This window comes from Stenella coeruleoalba (assembly GCF_951394435.1).
Source record: "Stenella coeruleoalba genome assembly, chromosome: 8".
NCBI classification, from domain to species: domain Eukaryota; kingdom Metazoa; phylum Chordata; class Mammalia; order Artiodactyla; family Delphinidae; genus Stenella; species Stenella coeruleoalba.
Window position 1 is genome coordinate 94,647,280 of NC_137154.1, and position 12,650 is coordinate 94,659,929.

General features: G+C 49.4%; 1 protein-coding gene across 1 annotated transcript; it reads left to right on the forward strand.

The window, feature by feature from the left end:
- Nucleotides 1-6,634: 6,634 nt before the first annotated feature.
- On the forward strand, nt 6,635-8,495 carry UPK2 (uroplakin 2; the record flags this gene model as incomplete). The annotated part of the gene is made up of 5 exons (XM_079930150.1): nt 6,635-6,710; nt 7,165-7,299; nt 7,487-7,625; nt 7,885-7,955; nt 8,359-8,495. The coding sequence occupies 5 exons, from the start codon at nt 6,635-6,637 to the stop codon at nt 8,493-8,495; spliced, it is 558 nt and encodes a 185-aa protein (XP_079786276.1).
- Between the last annotated feature and the right edge of the window lie 4,155 nt (nt 8,496-12,650).

Genomic DNA, 12,650 nt, shown 5'->3' on the forward strand with positions numbered 1-12,650 from the left:
ACTCCTTCTCAAAACTAGCCTAGACCTTATTCTCCATCCCTTGAATCTTGTCAATACCCTCAACTTTCCCTACCTTGGAAACCCTGAGTCAGTACAATGTGACAGTTTTATCATTTCTATGCTCTAGCTGTTGAGTAATTTGAACAGTTCCCAAAATGTCAAGGTCAGTAGGATGGTTAATTTTATGTGTCAACCTGACTGGGCCATGTTGTCCAGATATCTGGTCAAACTTTATTCTGGATGTTTCTGTGAAGGTGTTTTTTGGATGAGATTAACATTTAAATCAGCAGATTTTGAGTAAAGCAGATTACCCCATAATATGGGTGGGTCTCATCCAATCAGTTGAAGGCCCTAATGGAACAAAGATGACCTCCACCCTCTCCCCATGAGAAGGAAGGAATTCAGCCAACAGACTGCCTTTGGACTCAAAAACTGCAACTCTTTTCCTGAGTCTCCAGCCTGCCGGCCTCCCCCATCAGATTTTGGATTTGCCAAGCCTCCACAATTGCATGAGCCAATTCCTTAAAATAAATCTGTCTATATATACACATCCTGTTGGTGCTGTTTCTCTGGAGAACCCTAACTAATACAGTCCGTGCCCCTGAAGACCAGTAGTCCTCACGCTGAGCTGGGCTGTCACCTCCAAACACAGCCTTCCTCAGGGCTGTTTGTAGCTGTGTCTTCCTCTCCCACAACAGCTAGGCCCCAAACCCTTCTCCCCACCGAGTATCCTACTTCCCAGGGAAAGCAGAGACATTCAGGAGGGAGCTCCCTTAACTTACTTCTCTCATCCCCCAACCTTTCCCAACACAATCCCCCCCCACGCAAAGTATAAGATTTCTCTGCACCATTGCCCCCATTCTTCTCTATCTGGAAAGTGTCATTCCTACGGCCAAAGGCTAATGCCTCCACCTCTGATCTGAGTCCCATCTTCTCCCTCCTCCAGGAGCCTCCCCATAAATTATACCTCCCTCTCTCCTGTATCTTTAACTTTAAAAACAAAACAGGTGAGACTTTTCTGTACCCCCAATTCCCTCCAGTTATGTCTCCTTCCCTTCCCAGCCAAGCTTCTTCAAAGAGCAGTCTACACAGTTCTGACTCTCCCTCCTCCCACTTATCCCTGGACTCTCACAGTCTGGCTTCTGCCCCCCTCACCTGCAGGAACCTGCCCTGAAGGACACACACACCCCTCAAGATGCTAGGCTCAGGGACATTTATCAGTCCTTGCCTTCAATCCTGACCTTCATACCGTTTGACACCTCCTTTGCAAAACCTTCCATCCATTTTCTACTGGTTCTCCTCCTAATGCTCATTCCTCCTTCATCAGCTTCTCGCCCTCCATCTGTCCTCTAGACACTGTGTTTCCCAGAATCCTGTCCTTGGTTGTCTTGTCCTTCCCTTCCACTACTCTCTTCAAGGACTCTTTTCTACATTTATGATTTTAACCATCGCCTGCCTTCCCTCTCTTCATCCCAGACCTCCCCGCTGTGCTGCAGCAAATGTCATTTTCATCTGACTTGCCCAAGATATTGGTATTAGTTATCTATTACTGCATAACAGCTTATCCCCAAATTTAGTGGCTTATAAAAGCAAACATTTATTCTGAGAATCAGGAATCTGGGAAAGACTTAGCCGGGTGTCTCATGAAGTTGCAGTGAAGATGCCAACCTGGGCCACTGTCATCTGAAGGACTGACTGGAGCTGCAGGCTCTGCCTCCAAGCTCGCTCATTCACTGGCTGTCGGTTGGAGGCCTCAACTCCTCTCTGGGTCTTGGCAGGAGGCCTCAATCCCTTGCCACGTGGACCTCCCCATGGAGGTGCTCCCATGCCCTCCAGGGTGAGCAATCCATGAGAGCAAGGAGGAAGATGCAATGCCTTTTAGGACCTACTCTCAGAAGTGACCTACCATCACTTCTGTCATATTCTATTGGCCACATAGACCAACGCTGACACAACGTACCAGTCTTTTACCCACTGCCAATTCATTCTCCACACTGTTTCTAGAATGATCTTTAAGCAAGTAAAACACCTCAAAGGCTTTCTGTTTTCTTCAGCCTAAAAACCAAGCTCCTTAGCATAACATACAAAGCCATTGGTGACCCAACCGGGTAGCTAGTGCTCTCACCAGGTCCATCCTTTAATACTTCTTTCTAGCCAAGATGTATGGTTCACAGTTCCCAGGAGGTGTCAGGATAATTCACTTCTGAGCCTTTTCATGTGCTGTTCCCTCTTTTTGGAATATCCCACTTAGGAAGGCTAACTCTGAAACTCTCCAAAATTCAGCAACTTGAGAACAGGAATTGTGTCTTGTTATCTCTGTATCTCATCACCTAGCGTAGTACCCACCATAGAGGAGTTGTTCGACAAATGTTTACTGAATGAATAAGTGTGTGAGAAGGCAGTTCCTGCATGCCTAGTACCCCTGTGGCATTTGTGGTATCCAAGAGCAGCTTGTCCACCTCTCAATCACTCTCCCCTCTCAGACTAACTTTCCTGCCCAACCATCTCCCTGTGCTTCAATGACATGGTTGGAAAACACATTCTGAATTCTAACCCACCTCATTTCTTGCTCACTCTGTGACCTTGGGAACATTATTTATTGCCTCTGAGCCTCTAGTCTTCATCTGCACCAAGGGTTAATAAAAAGGAGAGGATAAGATAAATTACTTAAATTAATATTAATTGAACTAGATACTGTGCTAGGCACTCTTAAATAAATTAGCTTGAGCGATAGTCATAGTATCCTGGTGAGACAGACTTTATACCCTTTCTACAGAAGAGGAAACTGCAGCTCAGAGTAGTTATGTAGGTAACTCAGCCAAGGTCAGAAAACTGGAAGATTTGAGGCAAGTGGTTGTATCATAGGCAACATTAGAAAAAAATAAAGAAGCATCCAGTTGTCTTCCATCACTGAACAACTGAGATTTTCTTACTCTCACAGCTTTTTCCAGCCTAGTATCTCAAGGATAGAGGCTCTGACATTTCCCACCAGAACAACATTTGGTGAGCACTGCATCTTACCCCCAGGTTCAAGTCGCCAGGGTTTCCCCCGGTCTGCTCCTACAGATTCTGACAATGATCTCAACATTCCTTCTGCACCTTTATTTTAGAGCATATTTACACCTGTCATATCTTACTAGATAGATGGGAAAGACTGAGTCTTCCCATTTTACAGGTGAGAAAATTAAGGTTCAAAGTAACTCACCTAAAGTCATATGGTATCACTCCTCAACAGGACAGTAGTCCCCATCAGAAGTTGACATGCCCATGGAACCAAGGGGACATGTTCTAATTGACTGGGAAGCAGAAGAGTGGCATTAGGGAAGGAGAACCATTAAGTATATCAGACAGACCTGAGTTCTGATCTGAGCTCTTTTGGTTGCAAAACTACCATAGTTCAATTTAAAAAGAAAGAAGGAAGGAAGGAAGGAAGAAAGAAAGGAAGAACCACAGTTTAGAAAGAGTAGTTCTGTTTTAGGAGCTAATCTTTGTGGCAGAATAGAGAGATCAGGAGCTCCTTGAGGGCAAAATTTTATCTTACCTTCATATCCCTGGTGCTTAGCACAGTTCCAGGGACATAACTGGTATTTAATAAATGTCTGTTGTCTTGACTAGGGGATTTGGAAGGAAGGAGGCAGGGGAGGGAACTTGAGTGAGTTGAGAATCAAGAATCCAAGGGGGAGACAGCCTAGAAAGAGTGGGTCCAAGAGAGAGACTCCAGGCATTTGTGGCCCTGGTTCCCTTTCTCCAAGCCATGAGGAAATCCTCCAGAGGAAGAGGGTGCTGTGGCTTTAAATGACTTCAGCGTTGTCAATGAATCTGCTCTGCTAAAAGAGTTATCCTCTTGCTCCTGCGCTTGAGCTCCCCCTTCTCTCAGCTCCCCAAACCCTTCTCGGCTGCTATGATGGGATAATTAGATGCGAGCGCTCAGCACAGATGATGCTCCAGTTGCTTAGCAACTAATGGTTTCCATGGAGACCGCAAAGCACAGCCTCCAGAGCAGCCAGTGAGCAGCTCGGCAGGGCAGGGAGAAGACGCAACTCTCAGCTCCTCCAGAAACCTGGGGAGGGCCAGGGGTGGGGAAGGGGGGGGATTGGAGGGAGAAAGGAGGGTTTAAAGGCACAGGCCCCGCTTATCCTTTTAAAATCTGGTCAGAGCTCTGCCCTCCCCTACCCAACTCCATCCCCCTCATAATTTCAGATGGGGATGGGGGCTTAGGAGTGGACCCAACACGACGCACTCTGCAATAAACCCAACCTCTTCTCCTTTCTCCTCCTGGTTTGTGACTGAAATGGGAAGGAGTCTCTTCCAAGCCCAAGTGTAAACATCCTCCCAGTTGGTGATGGGATTTGAAGAGTACTAAGAAGATCCTTCACCCCTGGAATTCCACCATTTAGTCTGTTCCCGCTCTCCAAAGTTCTCAATGTGCAAAAGATCCTCTTTCAGTTTGTAGAACGATGATAAGATCTGATCTAAAAGGGGACAAAAGCCAAGGTGCAGGAAAAACAGGATTCAGTTCTTCACCCAAAGGCAGCCTGTCCTGGGAGACTGGGGAAAAACACCTGCTCCTGATCTCCATCACAGGATCCAGAGCGTGTGTGTGGGAGGGGGGAGGCAATACAGAGCATCTGGCGACTCAAAGTGTGGGTCTCCCAGACTAGCATCAATCAACGTTACCTGGAAGCTCGTTAGAAATGCAGAATTTCAGGCTCCATCTCAGACCCACTGAATCAGAAACTGCACCTTAACAAGATCCCCGGTGATTCATATGCACATTAAATTTGGAGAAGCGCTGGTCTGAGGCCCTCCTACTCTGCTTGGGTCCATGAGTCCTATCTTTATTGTCACCGCCTGCTTACACCCCAGGCCTTGAGCCTACCTTCCCACCGTGGGGGTAAGGACACAACCCCACCGGCCCCTTACTTCCCTACCAGGACCCCGGCCCTCTTCCAGGACTGGGGAAGCTAGAGTGGCTCCTGGAGCAGAAAGACACACATAACACTCTCTGAGGAGGTCTACGACCTCTCCTGACAAAGTATTCCATGTTCCACAAGTGGTTCTGCTGCTGAGTCTCAGTTTCCACATCCACAAAAGGTAGCCAATGACATCTACCACCCAGGATGGCTGTGAGGGTAAGTGTGGAGCAACCAAAGACCCTGCCTGGGGCTCAGGGTAGGTGCCTTCTCCTCTTGTCTTCTCTCCACTCACAATTCCTCCTTCACGTCTCTCTAACGCTGATGGTGCCATCAGAGAAGTTGTGTCTCTTTTTCATTTTCTCCTACCAGGTCTCTCTTCTTTTATATTTTATTTATTTATTTATTTATTTATTATTATTATTATTTTTGCGGTACGCGGGCCTCTCACTGTTGTGGCCTCTCCCGTTGCGGAGCACAGGCTCCGGACGCGCAGGCTCAGCAGCCGTGGTTCATGGGCCCAGCTGCTCCGCGGCATGTGGGATCCTCCCGGACCGGGGCACGAACCCACGTCCCCTGCATCGGCAGGCGGACTCTCAACCACTGCGCCACCAGGGAAGCCCCTATTTATTTATTTTTAATTTATTTGTTTTATTTATTTTTGGCTGCATTGGGTCTTCGTTGCTGTGTGGGGGCTTTCTCTAGTGGCGGTGAGCAGGGTCTACTCTTTGTTGTGGTGTGTGGGCTTCTCAGTGCGGTGGCTTCTCTTGTTGCAGAGCACGGGCTCTAGGCATGCGGGCTTCAGTAGTTGTGGCTCGCGGGCTCAGTAGTTGTGGCGCACGGGCCTAGTTGCTCCGCGGCATGTGGGATCTTCCCGGACCGGGGCTCGAACCCGTGTCCCCTGCATTGGCAGGCGGATTCTTAACCACTGCGCCGCCAGGGAAACCCCTCTCTCTCTTCTTTACTCTCAAACAGTTCACAAAGGTTGCTGACCAAGGCTGACTGTGCCCACCCCCACCCCCACTGGGTGGGTCAGTGCCCACCTCTCCGAACACTGGAAGTCCTCCCCGGCATCCTTGGTCCCACTCTCCAGAAGAATGGGAAGCCCTGTGCGCTCCCGGGCACCCACACCCCTCTGCCTCTCGCAGAGCTCAGGGCCTGGGCCTCAGTGGATGCCAAGAACTGGAACCCCTGGCTCTGCTGCCCCCACCCCCTACTACCTGTTTCTCTCAGCTTCTCTCCCATTCCTACCCAACCAAGGCCCTTTCAGGAGCCCCTCAGGGTTATTCTCCTCTCCCTGCACACCAGGGCAAACTCAGAACTTGTCGTCCTCCTAGGAAGAGCCCCGCACCACCTGAGGGGAACGGTCCTCTACAGGCTGGGCTCCAGATGCACGTGAGGCAGGGACACTCACGCCCTTACACGTGGGTGCCCCAGAAGAAGGGGTTTTCCTCCCCCCACCTTAGTTACCCTGCCCCTCTGCAGGTGACTAAACCACCAAGATCCAGCCAGGGCCTCCCCCTTCTTGGCCTGAGGGTTAGCTCCCCATCCTGAAAAACCTGTCTGGGGGCCTCCCCTGAGGCTGTAGGGTCCAAGGGGCAGGTTGGACAGGATTCCCCTCTAGCCCCTCCTACCCCCAGGACAAAATCAGAAACCCCGGGGGAGGGCTGCACTTTCCTTAGGAAGCCACAGCCTGCCAGCACCCACCACAGCTCCAAGCTATGGCATCTCCGCTGCCTGTCCGGACCTTGTCCTTGATCCTGATTCTGCTGGCTGTCCTGGCCCCCAGGGCTGCAGGTTTCTACCATCTCTGGCCGGGGTGGGGAGGGGCTCAGGGGTCTGGAGAGGAGGGACTGTGCCTTCCAGGGCTCTCAAAGAGGGCTGGTCTGGCCAGTTGGGGTTGGGGGACTGGTGATGGCAGTGACCAGGCATCAGTCACTGGGGCCCAGGGCACACTCCTGGTCCCAGATCCAGGAGGCAGGGAGGTGTGGGGAAGAGTCCAAGGCTATGGATATGGGTGGGGTTGGGCTCTGCCCGCTCCTGGCACCCAGGGTCTAGCGGCTTGGTGGAGCACCTAGCTTCTGCAGCTCAAGCCTGCCACCTGGTGGTCGCACAGGCAAAAGACTCGTGTTCTGCAAACGCACTGCAGAATAGGACTCTTCATCCTTAGAGAGGACCTCCAGGGGTGGGGGGCAGATCTATTGATGAGAGGGGGATTGATCCTCACCTGTATCCCCTCCTTGCCCCCCAGCCGACTTCAACATCTCAAGTCTCTCTGGTCTGCTGTCCCCAGCGCTGACGGAAAGCCTGCTAGTTGCCCTGCCCCCCTGTCACCTCACAGGGGGCAATGCCACACTGATGGTCCGGAGAGCCAATGACAGCAAAGGTCTGCTACCCACTCCCAGGCATACCCTAGTCCCCAGAGATCCCTTCCCAGGACACCCGGCATCCCTCCTCCCACTCATCCCTTCCTATTGACCCCCTTCTTGGGCCACCCATACTCTAAATACTGCCCTTCTCCTTGGGGTCTCCAGAAACTTGACCCTGCCTCACACCCCCAATTTCCTGCCCAGTGGTGAAATCTAGCTTCGTGATGCCTCCATGCCGCGGACGCAGGGAGCTGGTGAGCGTGGTGGACAGTGGGTCTGGCTTCACGGTCACCCGGCTCAGCGCGTACCAGATGACAAACCTAGTACCAGGAACCAAATACTAGTAAGTACCGGACCCTGGCCTGGGGCATCTGTGGGAGGGCCTACAGGAAGAGAAGCTGGGTCCTGACTTTGGTGTTGGTTGTGGGAGGTGGTCAGCATGGGGGAGAGTGAGGGCACAGCTAAAGGGGTCAAGAATGCACCTCTCCTGGGCACAACAGGAGGCATAGCTGTGAAGGGGGAGGCCTGGGCTCCCTCTTACCCTAAGTCCCAGATACTCACTGAGGATTCTCTCCTCTCTACCCCAAATCTCACCACAAAAGCATTTCCTACCTAGTGACGAAGGGGGCATCCACTGAGTCCAGTAGAGAGGTCCCAATGTCCACACTTCCTCGTAAGTAACATCTCAGGGCCCCCAAAGGCTTTCCAGGCCCCTCCCACCCCATCCCGCAGCTGCCCCTCCCTGTGCTCCCTTAGCTCCTTTGCTTACCTCTACCTTCACACTGAGCCCTTGGCATTTTAAGTGGCCGTTGACTCATCTGGCCGCACCGCTAAACTTTGTGGGTAGCGACTGTGTCTGATTAATTTCTGTATCCTCAGTGCCTGACACAGGAGATGCTTCGTAAATGTGTTTTTGATGGATGTCTGGATCCCTCCAACGAGTCGTTGGTTGGTTGGGTGAATAAATGACTGAAGGGATGGCTGGTTGGATGAATGGATGAGGGACTAGGCTGGGAGCCTTGGGAAGGATGGGGGCCGCTCCTGACCACAACGGCCTCCCTCCTCTCTTCTGACAGGAAGGAAGGCAGAATCTATTGGGCTGGGAATGGCCCGGACGGGGGGCATGGTGGTCATCACGGTGCTGCTCTCTGTAGCCATGTTCCTGCTGGTTCTGGGCTTCATCATCGCCCTGGCACTGGGTGCCCAAAAGTGAGGAGGACAGCACCAGGCAGCAGGCTCCTCCAGGAAGTCCAAGGCACCGTCCATTCCCCCAGCTCAGGGCCCTGCTTTTGCTCCTGTCTCCTCTGCTGAAAAGACTGCCTGCTCCCAGGCCACAGGTGTCAGGCTCTGGCTCCTCTGGTGCCATCAACTCCCCTCCCTGCCCCCTCTCCACTGCAGCTCTTTCCTCCCTCTGTCCCCCTCCTTGTCCCCTAAGGCCTCACCTTGGCCCAACACTCCCTATTATTCCCCTCATCCCACTCGTGTCAGAATTGGTTTTCCTCCCATTTCACCTCTTTAACCAATCCCTACCCCTGACAGACAGGAATTTTTCCTTCCCTCAGTGAAATTAGTTCCTACAATAAAACCTGATGCCATGTTGCTGTGTGTGTTTCTCTTCAACGCGCTCCACTTTGGGGTGAACCTACAGAATCTGTGTCCAGGCTGCAGCTGCTCCCAGTCCTCTCTCTGCCCTGGAACCCCAAAGCTGCTTTTCCCAGGAGGCAGGAAGGGGTGGATGGGATAAGAATCCAAGAGTCAGGGACTTCCCTGGTGGTGCAGTGGTTAAGAATCTTCCTGCCAATGCAGGGGACATGGGTTTGAGCCCTGGTCCGGGAGGATCCCACATGCCGCGGAGCCACTAAGCCTGTGAGCCACAACTACTGGGCCCGCGAGCCACAACTACTGAGCCCGCGAGCCACAACTACTGATGCCCGTGTACCTAGAGCCCGTGCTCCACAACGAGAGAAGCCACTGCAATGAGAAGCCCGCGCACCACAATGAAGAGTAGCTCCCACTCGACACAACTAGAGAAAGCCCGTGAGCAGCAACGAAGACCCAACACAGCCATAAATAAATAAATTAATTAAAAATAAAAAAGAATCCAAGAGTCAGGGTTCTCAGACTCATACCTGGGCTGTGGGTTTTGCACCTTCCAGAGCAGGCCACCCAAGCAGGGGCCTGGGGTGGGGGTGAGGCCGAGGCTGGTGCATCACATGGGGCCCTGAGGGCCTTTGTGGGGACCAGCAGAGCAAGGGGAAGCGCTGGGGGAAAGAGAGGCTCTGACAAGGAAAAGACAGAGGGCCACTAGAGTGAGACCCAAGGACAGGGTGCTGGGGGCAAGGGGAGTGGAAAATAGACGAAAGAGTCTCTAGGAGGAGAGAGCAGAGGTGGAAGAACCCTGCCGGAGGGGGCAAGAGTGGTACTGCGGGGTAACGGAGGGAAAAGACGGGGAGGGCTCATCCTCATTCACTTGTGTCCTCGCCAATATATATTCCTTCTAAGGATCTTTCCCTTGCTCTTAGGGTAAAGACCAAAATCTTTGAGGTGACCTTCAAAGACAGCCCTGGGTCTCTCCCCTAACTGCCCCTCTGGCTCTCACCGTGTGCCTTCTAATGTCCTGTGTTTCCTCTTGCCTCAGCACCTTTGCACAGACTATTCCTTAAGCCCAGGCTGCTCTGAAGACTGCCCCCACGCCCACTCCATTCTATTTGCATAGTTAAGCCAGCTTCCCCAGGGAAGCCTTCTCTGACCTCCACCCCCCATTAGGTTGGGTTCTCCTATCCCATCTTTCATAGCATTACTATGTTTATTATTATGTTTATGTGATTATTCACTTGTCTCCCCACCAGACTTTATGTTCCCTGGGAGTTGTCGCTTTGCTCCCAAGGGCCTATAGTACCTTTGCGGTGCCCGGGACACAGTGGATACTCAATAAATATTGTTGAATAAGGGAACGAAAGAATGAATTAACAAGCCCCTGAAGAGAAGGCGGGGGCTAGGAAAGTGACAAAAATTCTGCAAAAACAATAAAAAATGACACAGAGTTAGAAGATGCTGGAACAATGGTCTAATGATCCCTTTCTAGAGTAATCCAGGAGCCCGGGAGAGGGAGGCAATGGAAGAGAAGAACAACAGTATCTATTAATTCCACAAACACTAACTTAGCTTTTTTTTTTTTTTTTTTTGCTGTATGTGGGCCTCTCACTGCTGTGGCCTCTCCCGTTGCGGAGCACAGGCTCCGGACGCGCAGGCTCAACGGCCATGGCTCACGGGCCCAGCCGCTCTGCGGCATGTGGGATCTTCCCGGACTGGGGCACGAACCCGCGTCCCCTGCATCGGCAGGCGGACTCTCAACCACTGCGCCACCAAGGAAGCCCGATACACTAATTTTAAAAGGGCTATGGGGGTGGGGGTGTGATGAACTGGGAGATTGGGATTGACATATATACACTAATATGTATAAAATAGATAACTAATAAGAACCTGCCATACAAAAAATAAATAAATAAAATAAAATTCAACAAAAACCAAAAAAGGGCTATAGGGGACTTACTTCCCTGGCACTCCAGTGGTTAAGACTCTGTGCTCCCAACGCAGGCGGCATAGGTTCGATCCCTGGTTGGGGAATTAAGATACCGCATGCCACACAGTAATAGCCTAAAAAATAAATAAAAGGGAAACTAAATAAAAATAAAAAATAAATAAAAAGGGCTACAAAAGAGTGGATGCATTACAATAACATTTTTTATAAGACAAAAATGAAACACTCATAAGGAAAAAGATTGGAATAATATACATCAGAATGTAATTAATTATTATCTCTGGTTGATAACAAGAATGATTTTTATTTTACTGTTTTTTCTTTGTGCTTTCTATACTTCCAAGTTTTATGTATCAAACATGTATTATTTTTATCATTAGGCAAATTGTCATAAAAGTTATTGTTATTATTGATATTAAAGGTAGAGTCCCACTAAGTTTTTTAAAAGAAAGCTGTTGTTTTCACCATAGTTAAAACAATATTTATTGAGGGTCTCCTATGTACCAGGTACTACTCTCAAAATTTCTGGTTGGGACTTTCCTGGTGGCTTGGTGGGTAAGAATCCACCTGCCAGTGCAGTGGACACAGATTCGAGCCTTGGTCCAGGAAGATCCCACATGCCACAGAGCAACTAAGCCCGTGTGCTGCAACTACTGAAGCCCGCACGCCTAGAGCCTGTGCTCCGCAACAAGAGAAGCCACCGCAATGAGAAGCCCGCGCACCACAACGAAGAGTAGCCCCCGCTCGCCACAACTAGAGAAAGCCCATGTGCAGAAACAAAGACCCAACGAAGCCAAAGATAAATAAATAAATTATTTTTTAAAAAAATCTGGTCTAGTAGACAAGCAACAGGCAACACAGTATAGGGTGGATGAGCTCTGATGGGAAAACCCAGTATGCACAAAGGAACCAGAGGGGGCTGCCCCACCCTCTGGCCAAATCTGAACAATTTAAGAATTAAAACAAATAATTACAGTACTGAATTATGATCCACTCTGTAAAATAAGAATCAATCCTTTGGAAAAAAAAAAAAGAATCAATCCTTTGAGTCCATACTGATAACAAATAAACAAAATGAGATAAGGAAAAGCTCTTCTTTACAATAGAATGCCAACTAAATAAATGGAGATGGAATGATTGATTTAGAAAAATCAGGGAATTCCCTGGTGGTCCAGTGGTTAGGACTCAGTGCTTTCGTTATGGTGGCCCCGGGTTCAATCCCTGGTTGGGGAACTAAGACCCCACAGTCAAAAATAAATAAATAAATAAAAATCCTCATTTCAAGTCCATGATAGTAATGATTGATTTAGGCAAGAATCGTAAATAGACACTAGAATCTGTGGGTCCAAACTTGATGAGAAACAGGATTTCAGATCACTTTAAAGTATCTCCCCACAAATTGCTTACTAATTACAAAAGAAAAAAAAGGTAACTTCACAGTTGAGAAACATGATGGATACCACAAATAATGAGTCAAACTGACATCATGGGCCTCTTGATGTGATGTACTAAGAAGGAAACAACATCACTTCTCTGGTATTGTTGCCAAAAACACATAATCTAATTATGGGGAAATTAGGGACATTCTACAGAATAAATGGCCTGTACTCTTCAAAAATGTAAATGTTATGAAAGATTTAAAAGTCTGGTGGGAGGGTGGTGGGATGAATTGGGAGATTGGAATTGACATGTATACTCTAATATGTATAAAATAGATAACTAATAAGAACCTGCTGTACAAAAACTAAATAAATAAAATTCAAAAAAAAATTAAAAATAAAGAAATAAATAAAAGTCTGAGAAACTGCTCCAGATTAGAGACTAAAG